This window comes from Antechinus flavipes, chromosome 1 (genome assembly GCF_016432865.1).
Source record: "Antechinus flavipes isolate AdamAnt ecotype Samford, QLD, Australia chromosome 1, AdamAnt_v2, whole genome shotgun sequence".
NCBI classification, from domain to species: domain Eukaryota; kingdom Metazoa; phylum Chordata; class Mammalia; order Dasyuromorphia; family Dasyuridae; genus Antechinus; species Antechinus flavipes.
This window is the reverse complement of record NC_067398.1, coordinates 479,432,390-479,445,079: the sequence shown is the minus strand read 5'-3', so window position 1 is coordinate 479,445,079 and position 12,690 is coordinate 479,432,390. Positions and strand designations below refer to the sequence as shown.

At 37.2% G+C, this 12,690-nt stretch overlaps 1 protein-coding gene across 2 annotated transcripts in view; it reads left to right on the top strand.

The window, feature by feature from the left end:
* The window catches only part of MAPRE2 (microtubule associated protein RP/EB family member 2), a 193,420-nt gene that overhangs the window by 88,641 nt on the left and 92,089 nt on the right, over positions 1 to 12,690 (top strand). Inside the window, exon 1 of one of the 2 annotated variants that reach the window (XM_051970231.1) lies at positions 225 to 492. The exons of the other annotated variant lie outside the window; for it this stretch is intronic. Within the exon in view, the coding sequence (XP_051826191.1) occupies positions 374 to 492 (119 nt within the window). The 5' untranslated portion in view covers positions 225 to 373. Of the gene's footprint in view, positions 1 to 224; positions 493 to 12,690 lie in introns of those variants that run through there. 2 annotated transcript variants of the gene reach the window in all.

Here is a 12,690-nt window from a genome sequence, read left to right as displayed (position 1 = left end):
TAGCTGGTTGCTATGGTGAAGAACATTGTCACATGACCAGGGTGCTGCTCCAGGCAGTTTGACGTCAGCAACGAGAGAGAGAGAGAGAGAGAGAGAGAGAGAGAGAGAGAGAGAGAGAGAGAGAGAGAGAGAGAGAGAGAGAGAGAGAGAGGAAAGAGCGAGCTAGAGGGAGGGAGGGAAAGAAGGGAGGGGGAGGAGAGGGAGGGAAGGCTGGGAGGAGGAGGAGAGAGGGAGGGAGGGAGGCAGGGAAGCAGTGAGCAAGTGAGGGGATCAGTAGCAGAGAAGCAGAAGGGTGAGACAGGAAGACAGACATAGCCTTACCTTCCTCACCGGAGCAAAGGAAAGATTGGCTTTCATTGTTGGGAGAGCTCCAATGCCTGGTCCTACCCAAACCTTGTCCCCAAATGGAGAGAACAACAACGACATCATCCAAGATAACGGGACGATCATTCCTTTCAGGAAGCACACAGTACGCGGGGAGCGTTCTTACAGGTAATCAATCAGTGCTGTTACCAGCCAGAGCTCTCTGGACGTTTTGTGTGTGTGTGTGTGTTTTGCATGTGCGTGTATATGTCCGCCTTTGGGGACTGCAGCAACAAGGAGGGAAATGCAGAGGATTATATAATGAAGCCAAAGACTGCATTATAAATTATACATCTATGTGTACATGTATATAATTTCATTTAATCTAGTTATCATTTATTTCTATTTTAATAGTATTATAAATTACACATTTGTGTATATATATGGATAGATTAGATTTGATTTAAGCCAGTTGTGATCATCTATTTACATTTTTATGTTTCCTAAGACTATATTGTAAATTACACATGTATGGATGTGATTTAATTTAAACCAGTTAAAATCATTGTTTCTCTATTAATGGTTCCTAAGACTGCAGTATAAATTACATATGTATGTGTATATATGGATATGATTTCATTTAAGCTAGTTATGATCATTTATTTCTGTTTTAATGGTTCCTCTTGAGCACGCCGGGAGGTTTAGCATTTTCAAATACCATTTGTATTGGCCAGATGGAAGGCATTTTGTGAATAGGTTTGCTGTCTGCAGGAGCTCCCCCTCCGTCTCTCCTCCTTTGCATATCGATAAAAATGCATGCTAATTTTTTTTTTTTTTGGCCCCTTCAAAAGGATTCAGACTGCAGCACTTCCTTTCTTCTCCTTCCTCTTAATTTTTTTTTTTTTTTTTTTTTTTTTACGGAGACATTGGCTAACTGTGTCTATACCATCAGAGGGTGACTAGATGGAGCAGAAAGGCGTGTGCTTGCCCTAGCTTAGTGTGTGAATGGGCGTGTGTGTGTGTGCGTGTGCGTGTGTGTGCGTGCAGGAGGAAAAAAACAGAATCCTCTGGATTAAACTGCAGTCTGTGATGTTAAACCGCCAGATTGATGGAGCTTTGTAAGAATTCTGCTTGCTGATTGGTGGAAGGATTGACAGCAGAGGTCATAATGTCAGGCGTTTACCAAAATTTGCTGCACAAAACCCTTGGTTTCTTTGAAAGAAATTGAACTACAGCGGTCGTCAAAAGGCAGGGTACTTCCCACCCCCCATTTTCAGGGGAGTTTATGGCCTAAATATGGGGTGGAGAAGCTGATTTCATTCTTCTCTAGAGTTAAGAGGTGATTTCTGGGGATTTGTCTGTATCTGATTTGGGGATGGGGCTGCTTTTGGTTATTGTATGGAAGCCTTTTTGATGAAATGATTTGGCCCATACAGTGAGCAGTCTTTTTCATATTAACATATCTGGCAGCTTATTTTAGTAGATAAGCTCATTAAAATTGTTTGCATTGTTTGATAAGGATAACGTTGGTGTAGTAGAGAAGCTAGAGCTCTCTATGTAGCCTATGTGTAGCTGAGGGATCTGAAGGAAAACACATCCTTAGAGCAGATTTCCTCTCAAGTTCTTTTGTACTTGGGACAGTTATTTTTAAAGTTACCTTGATAACAGCTAACAATGCTTTTGCTTTGAGAGAAAGCATGCATGCATCCAAAGCCATCTTCTTCCAGATCAACAGGAAATAACTTTTTTTTTTTTAGTCTCAGTCTAAACATTCAGATATACTGGGTACAATGTGTTCACAAATACAGTCATATAACAAAACCAGGAGTATTCATCTTTCTTACTATTTGATGAACTAAAAGAAGACATTGTTTGTTAAGTTTTTGAAAACTTAGAAGGCAAGTCTACTCTATCATCTCTGACGGTTATGTAAATACTTACTGGAAGTTCATCTTGAAAGTACCCATGAGGTCACAAAAATCTCATGTCTCGTGGGTCTCACTTACATGGTAATACAGAATCCTTGCAATCCTTGCAGATTTCAAGTGCTTTTTCTGCCCTTATATAAACTAAAATCAGGCATTATTTTCTGAAACTCTCTCCAAGAGGGCTTTATATCTTTAAATTTGGAGGGTTCTCTTCCCTACCTTTCTTCTTTCCTTTTATGTTGAATGTGAACACTTCTGTTTTTAAAAGGAATTAAAAAGTCCAAACTTGAGATTCTATTTTTTTAGCTATTTTTTTCAATTATTCTTTCTGGCAAGATGTGAAGCCTACATTTCTCCTAAATGATTTAAATTCCTACCATGTAACATTCATTTTAGGGGAAGCCTTGTTGTTTACCACATGGGCCACTGGAAATTGCCTGGCAGAAGTTTATAATTTCTTTGAACTGACTTGAAATTTTCAATGGAATATAAGAAATATTTGTTTAATTGTTGAAATGGAAAATCCCTTGGCAGAAAAGTAAAATGTGAGAGCTAGGTTTGATTTTAAATAGTCACTTTAAAGCAAACTCAGATCTTTGTTTACACTGAATTATGGCCAGCAATTCCTCTCAACTCCCTGTAATGGGCTGAGAAATCCTATAAACAAGATTCATCTGGCAAAATGCTAAGATTGCTGAGAATATTGAATTGTCATGATATATAATGGGGTTACTAACATTAATAGGATTTATATCATAGGTCAGAGGGTTGATTATATAAGACACCCTTAAGGTCAACCATATCCTGTGTGCCTTGCAGTGTGGAGACCCTGTGTGATAGTGTTGACTATTTCGGGAAAATAGTTATGAGGAAGAAGAGTAATGGGAAAGGGAAGTAGAAGTAAGATCCTTTTGACTGCTCTGGTTACACAGTCAATTTAGGATTGCAAATTCAAAATACTTTACTCAGTTCATTGCTAAGGAAACAGTAAATGTATGTTTACTAAAAAAAGTTTACTGAAAGCCTGAGTATAGCCAAGCTAAGACCTGACTTGGGCTAGAGATTTGATGTAGTGCTAAGTAATGAGATAAGGATTGGGGGACTGGCAACTCAAATCTAGAGCATTTGTATAAAGCCATTAAATGAGGGCCAAAAATGCTTTCAATTCTTGATCTCTTTACTATCTTTTAGATTCCTACTTTCATTTCTCTTTACCCTATTTTTGTTTCTGTAAAATACAGAGACATTATGTAATGGTGAATAGTATGTTGGACTTAAGAGTCATCAAGAACTGGCTTCAGATTTTACTTTTGATTCTTCTTATCAAAATATCATGGAAAGACATTTAACTTCACCCAGTCTCAATTTTCTTCATTTGTAGAAATAATAATAGCACCTAACTCATAGATTGAGCATCCAAAAACATTCAAAACACTTTGAAAACCTTAGAGCACTTTTCTAAGTGTTAATCATTATAATTTTTGAGAGGAGGTTATGATTGGATAAAAATAATCAAAACTAATGGAGTTATAAAAACTATCTTATAGTTTTTACAGCTCAGGAAGGAAAAGGACCAACTAATGAATGGACTCTAGACTATTTTCTCTAAGTGTTTAGGAAAGAAAATGCCTTTAAATTTGAAGCAGATAGAAGGCTTTATTTTTTTGTGTGCCTTAGGAGTGCTGCATTAAGCATATTATTTAATGTGTTCTTTTGCCTAGTTCTTTATATACCTTGTTACTAATGATTATTGAAGTAGGTGTGCAAAGCTGCCTCCCTCTCCCTTCAAAAAAAAAACCATATTTCTTGATTAGTGAGACAGAACTAAGATGCTTTGTTGAGAAGAAATTAGGATAAATATGGCAGAACCTAAAATGCCACTGCTCAACAGTGTAGACTTGTTTACATAGCTTCTGCCCACTGTGGGATCAGTTTCTCGTCTGCTTCCAGCTTACTCACTACAATTATGAATACGAGGCATCCATATACTTTAAGAGGTGCTTAGGAAAAATGAGTGTTGTATTGGTGATCTAGGGCGACACTTTTAATTCATGGAGAGAATGAGTCGTGCCCTGGATTTCCCTAGAGAGTATACTCCCCATAACTGTGTTTTACACAGATGCTACTGGGAAATGAGATTTATTAACTGGCCCTCTGCCCACTGCATCTTTGTTTGCATACTCAAAGCTTTTAAGAATGAATGTATTTAAAGTCTAGAATATGATTTCCTCATTGTTACTTATAATGTGCAAGTACAGAAGCATACATTTCTGGGATTATCTTTCTCTTTACAAACAAAAACCAGCCTGTGGAAATTAACTTTTTTTTGACATAAAAAGAAAACAGAAAAATCAGCTGTCGATTGTAATGGCCATTTTTTTTGGTAAAATGTAGTTTAAAAAAAATGAGCTCTGCTATCAAACAATATTAATAATATCTCTTTTTAAAAGCAACAATAGAAGGAATAGCGAGATCATATTGTATGCTATAATCTAGATAGTTTTTATTTACACTTAGTTGGGAAACTTAGTTCTACTGATAGACTTGGCCATCCTTATTTTTTGACATTGTTACAGAGTTTTGGATATGTCTTTATTGATAGTGCATCACTTGAATACGAGATATTTTACTAAAAGCCTAGTTTAGTATGGATCATAACAAAAGATTAGCCTGATCTCCTTAGAGCAGTGTTAAATGGGGTATTGCATAATTACATTTTTTTGTTTTTCTTAGAATGTATTTTTTTAAAAAAAAAGAAGCCTATTATTATTTGAGGTTAGATATTTAAACTGGAATGAACCTATTTGTCACTTAATGGGATTTGGGTACTTTGGGAACCCTTCTATTTTGCTTTCTTTGGCAAAAGATACTTTCCTGCACTGCAGGTTCCTGCACCAGTGGTGGTATCTGTTTACACTGCATTATCTCAGCAAAGTCATTGGGCTTGGAAGAGCTTCCTAGGACTTAGGTAGATAAGTAGATTTCTTTTTTTAGTGTCTCTTTTTCTTCCACGATACAACCAACAAGATTTGTTGATTTTTTAAAAATTCTTTACATTCCTTATAGTAAGAGTCAGTAAAAGGGAAAGGAAATTATGCAAGGAAGAAATAGTGAACATAATTCAAAATATTAGAAGATTGTATTGGCTGTGCAATACAGTCTATGATGGATCATTGTGGCAGTTTTGTTTAGTCTGATTCATTTCAGTTTAACAATTATTAAGTGGCTACTGTGATCAAATTGTCACGATTGATGCTGAAAATAGAAAGACATATGACAAATCCTACACTCAAGAAAATTCCAATTGGGTAGGGGAAAAGGATAGTTCTATAAATAACTGTGAAACAGTTCAGAGCATAATGTTGCCTGAGTCCAACTTAACCTGTCTTCTTGAGATTAAGTGCTAAAGAGAGGATGAAGCAAACTATTTAATAGGAAAGGATCACTTTCAGCTTGGGGACCAGTAATGGTTTCATGGAGGAGAATTCAGTTGGGAAAGATGGGGAGCTAGTCTACTGTAGGTAGAGAAATCCATCAGAGATGGAGGAATTAAATAATAATGGTGTATTAGAGTCATAGGAGAGGTTATTATTTTTGAGACATAATGATCTATAAACACAGAAAACCTAAGGATGAGGAAGAGAGGTAAAAAGCCTTTGAAGATGATGATTAAAAATGCTTTGAAGACAGTGATAAGAATGCTATCTTTTTTTGATAAGCTTTTGAGAAAGCTGTTTCAGTAATGTGATAGGACCAGACCATTTTGGGAGGATGAGGGTTAAGGAGGGGACACAGAAATGGAAGCAGCCAGTTTTGAGATAGCTCGTTTGCAGTATGTGGTAAGAGAATCAGTAGCCAGGTTGCTACATAAGATTCATCAAAGAAGAAATTTTGTGATAGGTCTCAAATGAGACTGAGACAGGAAGGGAACAGAACATAGAATTACAGCTGAAAGAAGGGTTAGCATGATCTACGTTCCTGGAGATAAGAGACAGGTGGACACTTCCCCTGGACACATCACCTCCAGATAGGTGAGGACCCTTGGAAAGGAGATCGAAGATTCATGCCAAATGAGTTTTCTTATTAATGTAATAGGTGATGAAACCTATTGAGATTGGAGGATTGGAGATTGCTGGCATTGGAATCTTGGGAGAGTAAAGACATTTTGGAGTGGGGGTCTAAAGAGCATCTGAGAACATGATCCTCAGTTAATGAGAACAAATGCAAGTCTAATATTAAAATTACCTTGAATTTCCAGAATATACAGTGACTCAGGAATTAAAAGAAAGTGGACCAGGATCATGCTTTGTTAAAATATCTGCATAGATAACTTGAAAACTGACTTCTCTTTGCATAAACTTGGATTGTGAAGATGTCATGTGCTTTCAACTGAAATTACCTGCTATTTTTCATCTCTCTCCATTTTCTGTTTCTTATTTCTCCTCTTCTGTTTGGTACATTAAAATTAAATCATTTTAAGAAACATTAATTAAATATCCATTGTGTCTAAGGGACTGATCATATAAAAAGTAACCCAGCCATGTCCTCACTGAGTTTGCAATCTGGGGGGCAGAACAAAACATGCATCAAAAAGTAGACTGTGATAAGGACAAAGGAAGGGTGAAGAAAAGTATGAAAAGAAGTCTGAACTAAGATATTAAGATGCCTATTACATTGATTCTACAGTAAGGCATTGTCTCTAGATGAAGATGAAGATACTGGTCCATCAGCTGTAGAACATGACTTTTAAATTTATTTTTCTAGAGGTGATAGATTTGCTGGCTGCCACAAATGCTTAGTTTGCTTCTTTTGTGACCAAAAAAGGACATCAGTCATATATGATCTGGAAATGAGAAATCTACTTCCCCCTCACCGGAAGCAAACCCATGATCTTGATCTCATTAGCACCATGCTTTAAGAAATAAGCTATAGTTGCTCTGGAAACAAATAGTGAGAGCCTCATATGTTCATAACAAAAGTAACTGGTGTTAGTGCAAGCAGAGAACAAAATGAAATATAAAATGGGTTTTCTTGTAGCTATGTTCTAAAGTTTGTACATAAAAAAGCACAGCTACATCACAAATTCCTTTCCTTTAAAGACTGTTCAAAAACAATTTAATAGATTGTAAATTCCTTGGGGGCAGAGGTCAAGTCTTATTCAAGCTCTGCATTCCACCCCACTACCCTTCTCTTGCCATCTCCCCACTGTGGTCGAGGAGTTCTGCACCTTAGGAAGGATACTTAAAAAACTGTGAATGAATGACCAAGAAGATTTGCACAACAGACTCCTGATGTCTGTATCTGGAAGTTTTTCACCATTCTTTCTCTACTAGTTTTGCCTTTGACTGATGATTTCTCCTTTACACCTTTATGGATGGATCTGCAAAATCAGTCCTCCATTCAGAATTCTGCTGCAGATGATTTTTATCAACTGCCACCCTCAAAGAGAATATCAATACAGAGTTACAAAATAAAGTATTTCGGAGAGAGGACTATGGAAACTGAGTATGGATCACAATATAGCATTTTCATTCTTTTTGTTGTTTGTTTGCATTTTGTTGTCTTTCTCATTTTTTTCCTTTTTGACCTGATTTTTCTTGTGCAGCATCATAATTGGGGAAATATGTATAGAAGAATTGCATGTGTTTAACATATACTCGATTGCTTGCTTTCTGAGGGAGAGGGTGGAGGGGGAGGGTAAATTTGGAACACAAGGTTTCGCAAGGGTCAATGTTGAAAAATTATTCATGCATATTTTGAAAATAAAAAGCTTTAATAAATAATTTTTTTAAAAGCACTTAAGAGTTGAACTAAAAATATATTGAACCAGTCAGCTTAAAAATATTAGTTAATGCCGTGTATATGCAACTTTTTAATATATGCCAAGTATTGTACTAAGCCTAGGGGAGCAAAAGAAAGACAAAAACAGTCCCTGCTTTTAAGAAGCTCACATTCTAAGAGATGACATGTATATAGTTATATACATGGGTAGCTAGGTGTGTGAATAGCATGCTGGGCCTGAAGTTAAGAAGACTCACCTTTCTGATTTCAAATCTGGCCTCAGAAAACTAGGTGTGTGATGACCCTGGTAAGGCATTTAACCCTATTTGCTTCTTCTGCAAAATAAGTTGGAAAAGGAAATATATCACTCCAGTATCTTTAATAAGAACCCCTCTAATGGGGACATGAAGTTGGATACAACTGTAATGACTGCACAACCATATACATATAAGATCTCCATGGAGTAAGATGGAAGGTAATTTTAGAAAGGGAAGCTTTAGCAAATAAGAGAAATGGCCTTTTACAGAAGGTAGAGTATAAACTGAGTAATGAAGGAAGCCAAGGACTGTTAGAATTAATGGTGAGAAGGAAGACTACTGGGGAGTTAGGGACTGGGATAACCAGTGCAAAGCTACAGAAATTGGATGTAGGGGTTGCATATTAGAAATAGTAAGCAAACCAATATAGCTAGATTATAGGGGGTGGGGAGAGGATAAAATATATGAAAACTAGAAAAGGAGGAGAGGGTCATGTTGCAATGAGCTTTTAAATGCCTTTGGTCCGAAAGGTAATAGGGAGATGCTGGGATTTATTGACTGGAGATAGAGGGAAAAGTTAAGGTTTTGGAAAATCACTTGTCTGCTGGGTGGAAGATGGATTTGAGTGGAGGGAAGACCTTATGAGGCTAATTAAAGGGCTGTTGAAAACATCATTATGAGCGATGAGGACCCGGCCTGGTGATGGCTGTAGGAGTGAAGAGAGAGAGATGCTGTGAAGGTAGAACAGATTGGATGAGTGGAGTGAGAAGTCAGGGAGCATCCCTACTCTTGGTGATGGGGAAGTTCAGAAGGATTTGGGAGGGAAAAGGCTTTGAGATATGCTGCCTATGAGACATCCATTTGGAGATGTTTGTTTAAGCATTTGCCCATTCAGGTTTAGAGTCCAAAGACAGCCTGAGCATGGATAAATAAATAAAGGAGTACTCTACATAGAGGTGATAGTTGAACCTATGACAAGTAACCAGCTTATCAAGAAAGTATGGAGAAAGAAAAAATAGTTTCTTTTGCTCTTTGCATATGTGTGTATTTTTCCATCTAAAGGCTTTCTCTGAAAACACAAAACTCTCTTTAAGATTCAGTTCACATGCCCCTTCCTATAGGAGGCCTTCCCTGGTTTCCCCAGTGGTTAAGTGTTCTGCTTGTCCAAAATCACTTTGCTTTTTGTTAATGTGTGTGCGCATTTGTTCGTTCATTCATTTTAACTGTGTAAAGAGGAAGCATGACATAATGTATGGGGAGCTGATCTCAGAAAGACCAGTGTTCAATCCTTGCCTCTGATAGAACCTGGTTGTGTGATCCTGAGATTTTCAGTGTTCCTAGGCAGCTTCCTAAGACTGAAAGTTACAGGATAGTAGTAGCTCTGCGCTGGTAGACACTTTTTCCTCACTGGGAGTAGCCCTCACAATAAATCACAGGGTCACAAAATGAAAAGCTTGGGTTTTCATGCCCCAAACCCTAAAACTTTTGTGCATCACACATCCAGTCTCCTTACACCTTAAGACCCCAGAATTTATTCTCTAATCCAGGGACACTGGCCTCCTTGCTGTTCTACCTAGATATTCTGTGGCCCAATTTTGGGCATTTTCACTGTTTGTTCCCCATGCCTGAATGCTCTTCCTCCTCATCTCTGCCTTCTGGCTTCCTTCAGGTCCCAGCCAAAATCTCACATTTTACAGAAAGGAAGCTTTTCCTGATCCCCTTAAATATGAGTAATATTCTTCTGAGATTCTCCTCAACTTATTCTGTAAATAACTTTTTGTACATAGTTGCTCTCATCTTGTCTCCTTTATCAGAGAGTGATCTAGAGACCAGGGACTATAATTGGCCTTTCTTCATGTCCCCAGCATTTATCACAGTAACTAGTACACAGTAGGCAATTAATAGATGTATAATGACTGACTGATATATACCTATCTAAACCTCTATTTTCCCATTGACTCATTTTAAATTGGGAAATCACTTAAACAAAATATATGTTAAAATTTTGTGTATATACATATTGTATATTACATGTCTATATCTATATACAGATGTATAAATACATGTCTATCTTATTATATAATGTGAACACAGAAAGATTAGAATATCTATTTTCTGCACTTCTTAAAGGCTCATGAATTAGAAGAGAGAAGATTAACAATGTGGGAAATAACATGAAAATTATATGACATTATAATAAGAGATAGGAACTAGACAGCATCTTCACTGGTGAAGAGAACTCCAGAATAAAGAAACTCAGCCAATACAACTTGAAGAGTTGCCTGGACCTTGAAGTTAAGAGCCTTGCTTGGGGTCACACAACCAGAGTGTGTGAGAATGGTAAATTGTGGACACTTGAGTGCTATGGAATCTCAGAGATGAAGGGTTAAGGAGGGTCCAAAGAGGAGATCATATTTAAATTAGTGTTGGACGAATGAGTATAATTTCTAAGTTGATCAAGAGGAGAAAGGCATTTATTCCAGGTAGGGACAATATATAAAAGGAAGAACTATGCTAGAGGATTTCTCGGAAAACAAGATTGGATCAGTGTGGTGAGGCTACATTATAGAGAACCCCTAAAGTCCAACAGGAAAGTTAAATCTACTTTTGTCTTCCATAAGAAAGAGGTAGTGGTAGATGATCTAGATGATTCTGCATGGTTCTGACATCATTCTGTGACAGCAATGGGAAATTGCTGATGGTTTTTGAGTAGAAGAGTATATGATATGATGAAATTGAGATTATGTACTAGAATGTATCTTCCTTTCTGAATAAATTTTTTAAAATTGAACTGAAATACACTGGGAAAATAGGGTCACCTAGTACCCTACTGAGCTTGTTCTAAGCCATCTGTCCACCCCCTGTGAGCAGATTGGCAACTTCTACCTCTCTGAAATGCCAGGAAATGAGTTCCCAATTGGCTTAGCAGAGAGGGTAAGGATGCTCCGGCATTCAACAGCTTATTCTGACTCTGCTCCCACACAGGAACCCCCTCATAGGAGGAAATGACACTCCTGGCAGGATCACTATCTAATCATTATGCTGGGTACACTGCTTTAATCTATTTTTGAGGCCAGAAGGACTTCAGGCTTCTTAGGGGTGCTAGAGAAGAGTTTTTCAGAGATTGAGGCAAAGGAGTAATTTCATTTTGCGCAGATGTTCTCTGCCAAGGGCAAAGCTAATTGATCTTTAGCACAGCTCCATTAGGGGCTGGGGCTGCATCTTTGATCTAGTTACTCTGGCCTCCTTGCTATTCTAGAAATAAGATTTCCACTTCTTAGCTGTAGCCATTTCCTCTAGCTGTTCCTAGTGTTATCATTTATATGTATATATGGTCGATGGAGACATCCAGAAGCCTATGGTTTTAAGTCAAAGGCATGATTTATATAGAGAGTCCGTTATTTTTGATTGTCAGGAAATCCCTTTTAGGTGAATTTCTGGATATTTTTCAAATGAAAATATCTATAATACCGAGTTGCATATGCCATCTTTAGTCAGTAAAAGCTATAATCTCCTCTTAGCTAGGTCCAGGCAAGTAGGTTATTCAGCAGATAGAGTGCTGGACAGGTAGTCAGGAAGTTTACTAGCTGTGTGACTATGGGCAACTTATTTATCCCAGTTTGCCTCAGTTTCTGGAAAAGGATCTGGAAAAGGAAATAGCAAATGCTTCCATATCCTTTCCAAAAAAAAATCCCAAATGTGGATACAAAGAGTCCAGACACTCATGAAATAACTGAATCACAACTCTTAGGTAGGTGGTATAATGATAATCAATAGAGTATAAACCTTAGGAAAATCTCAAGACAAATCCTACCTCAGACCTTTTCCAGTTTTGTAATCTTTGGCAAGCTAATTTAATCTATCCCCTTTTTCTTCATCTTTAAAATAAGGATCATAATAGCACCAACCTCACCAAATGAGAATATTTGTAAAATGCTTTGCAAACCCTAAATGCTAGCCATCAAAATTTTAATTTGTCATTATCTTTTTTATTGAGCTCTTTACCCAAAAATATTCATGTGAATCTCATTTCCTGTTTTATTTTGAAATATTATACATTCAGCATTTAATTATTTCTTCTATTTTACATAAATGAATCTTTTAAAATGGGAACATAGAAATTATATAGGCAGAAATCTGAATGAAACGCCCTCCATTTAAAGATAATTACAGTCAGAATGGAGGGATTTACCTCTGTTACATTTGCTATTATTCTCACCTCCCTAAAGATTATTTTTCAGAAAAGGAACCATTCAGTGAGAGAAGAATTAAAGGCACAACTCTAAAAGAGCCCTCAAAGGGGATATCTATCTTTCAGTACCTGGGCCATTTGTATATTTTAAAACACATCCTAAACTTTTCTCTTCCCATACTCCCTAGGACTCTACTCTCAAGGGCTGAAAACTCCACCAAGCCAACAG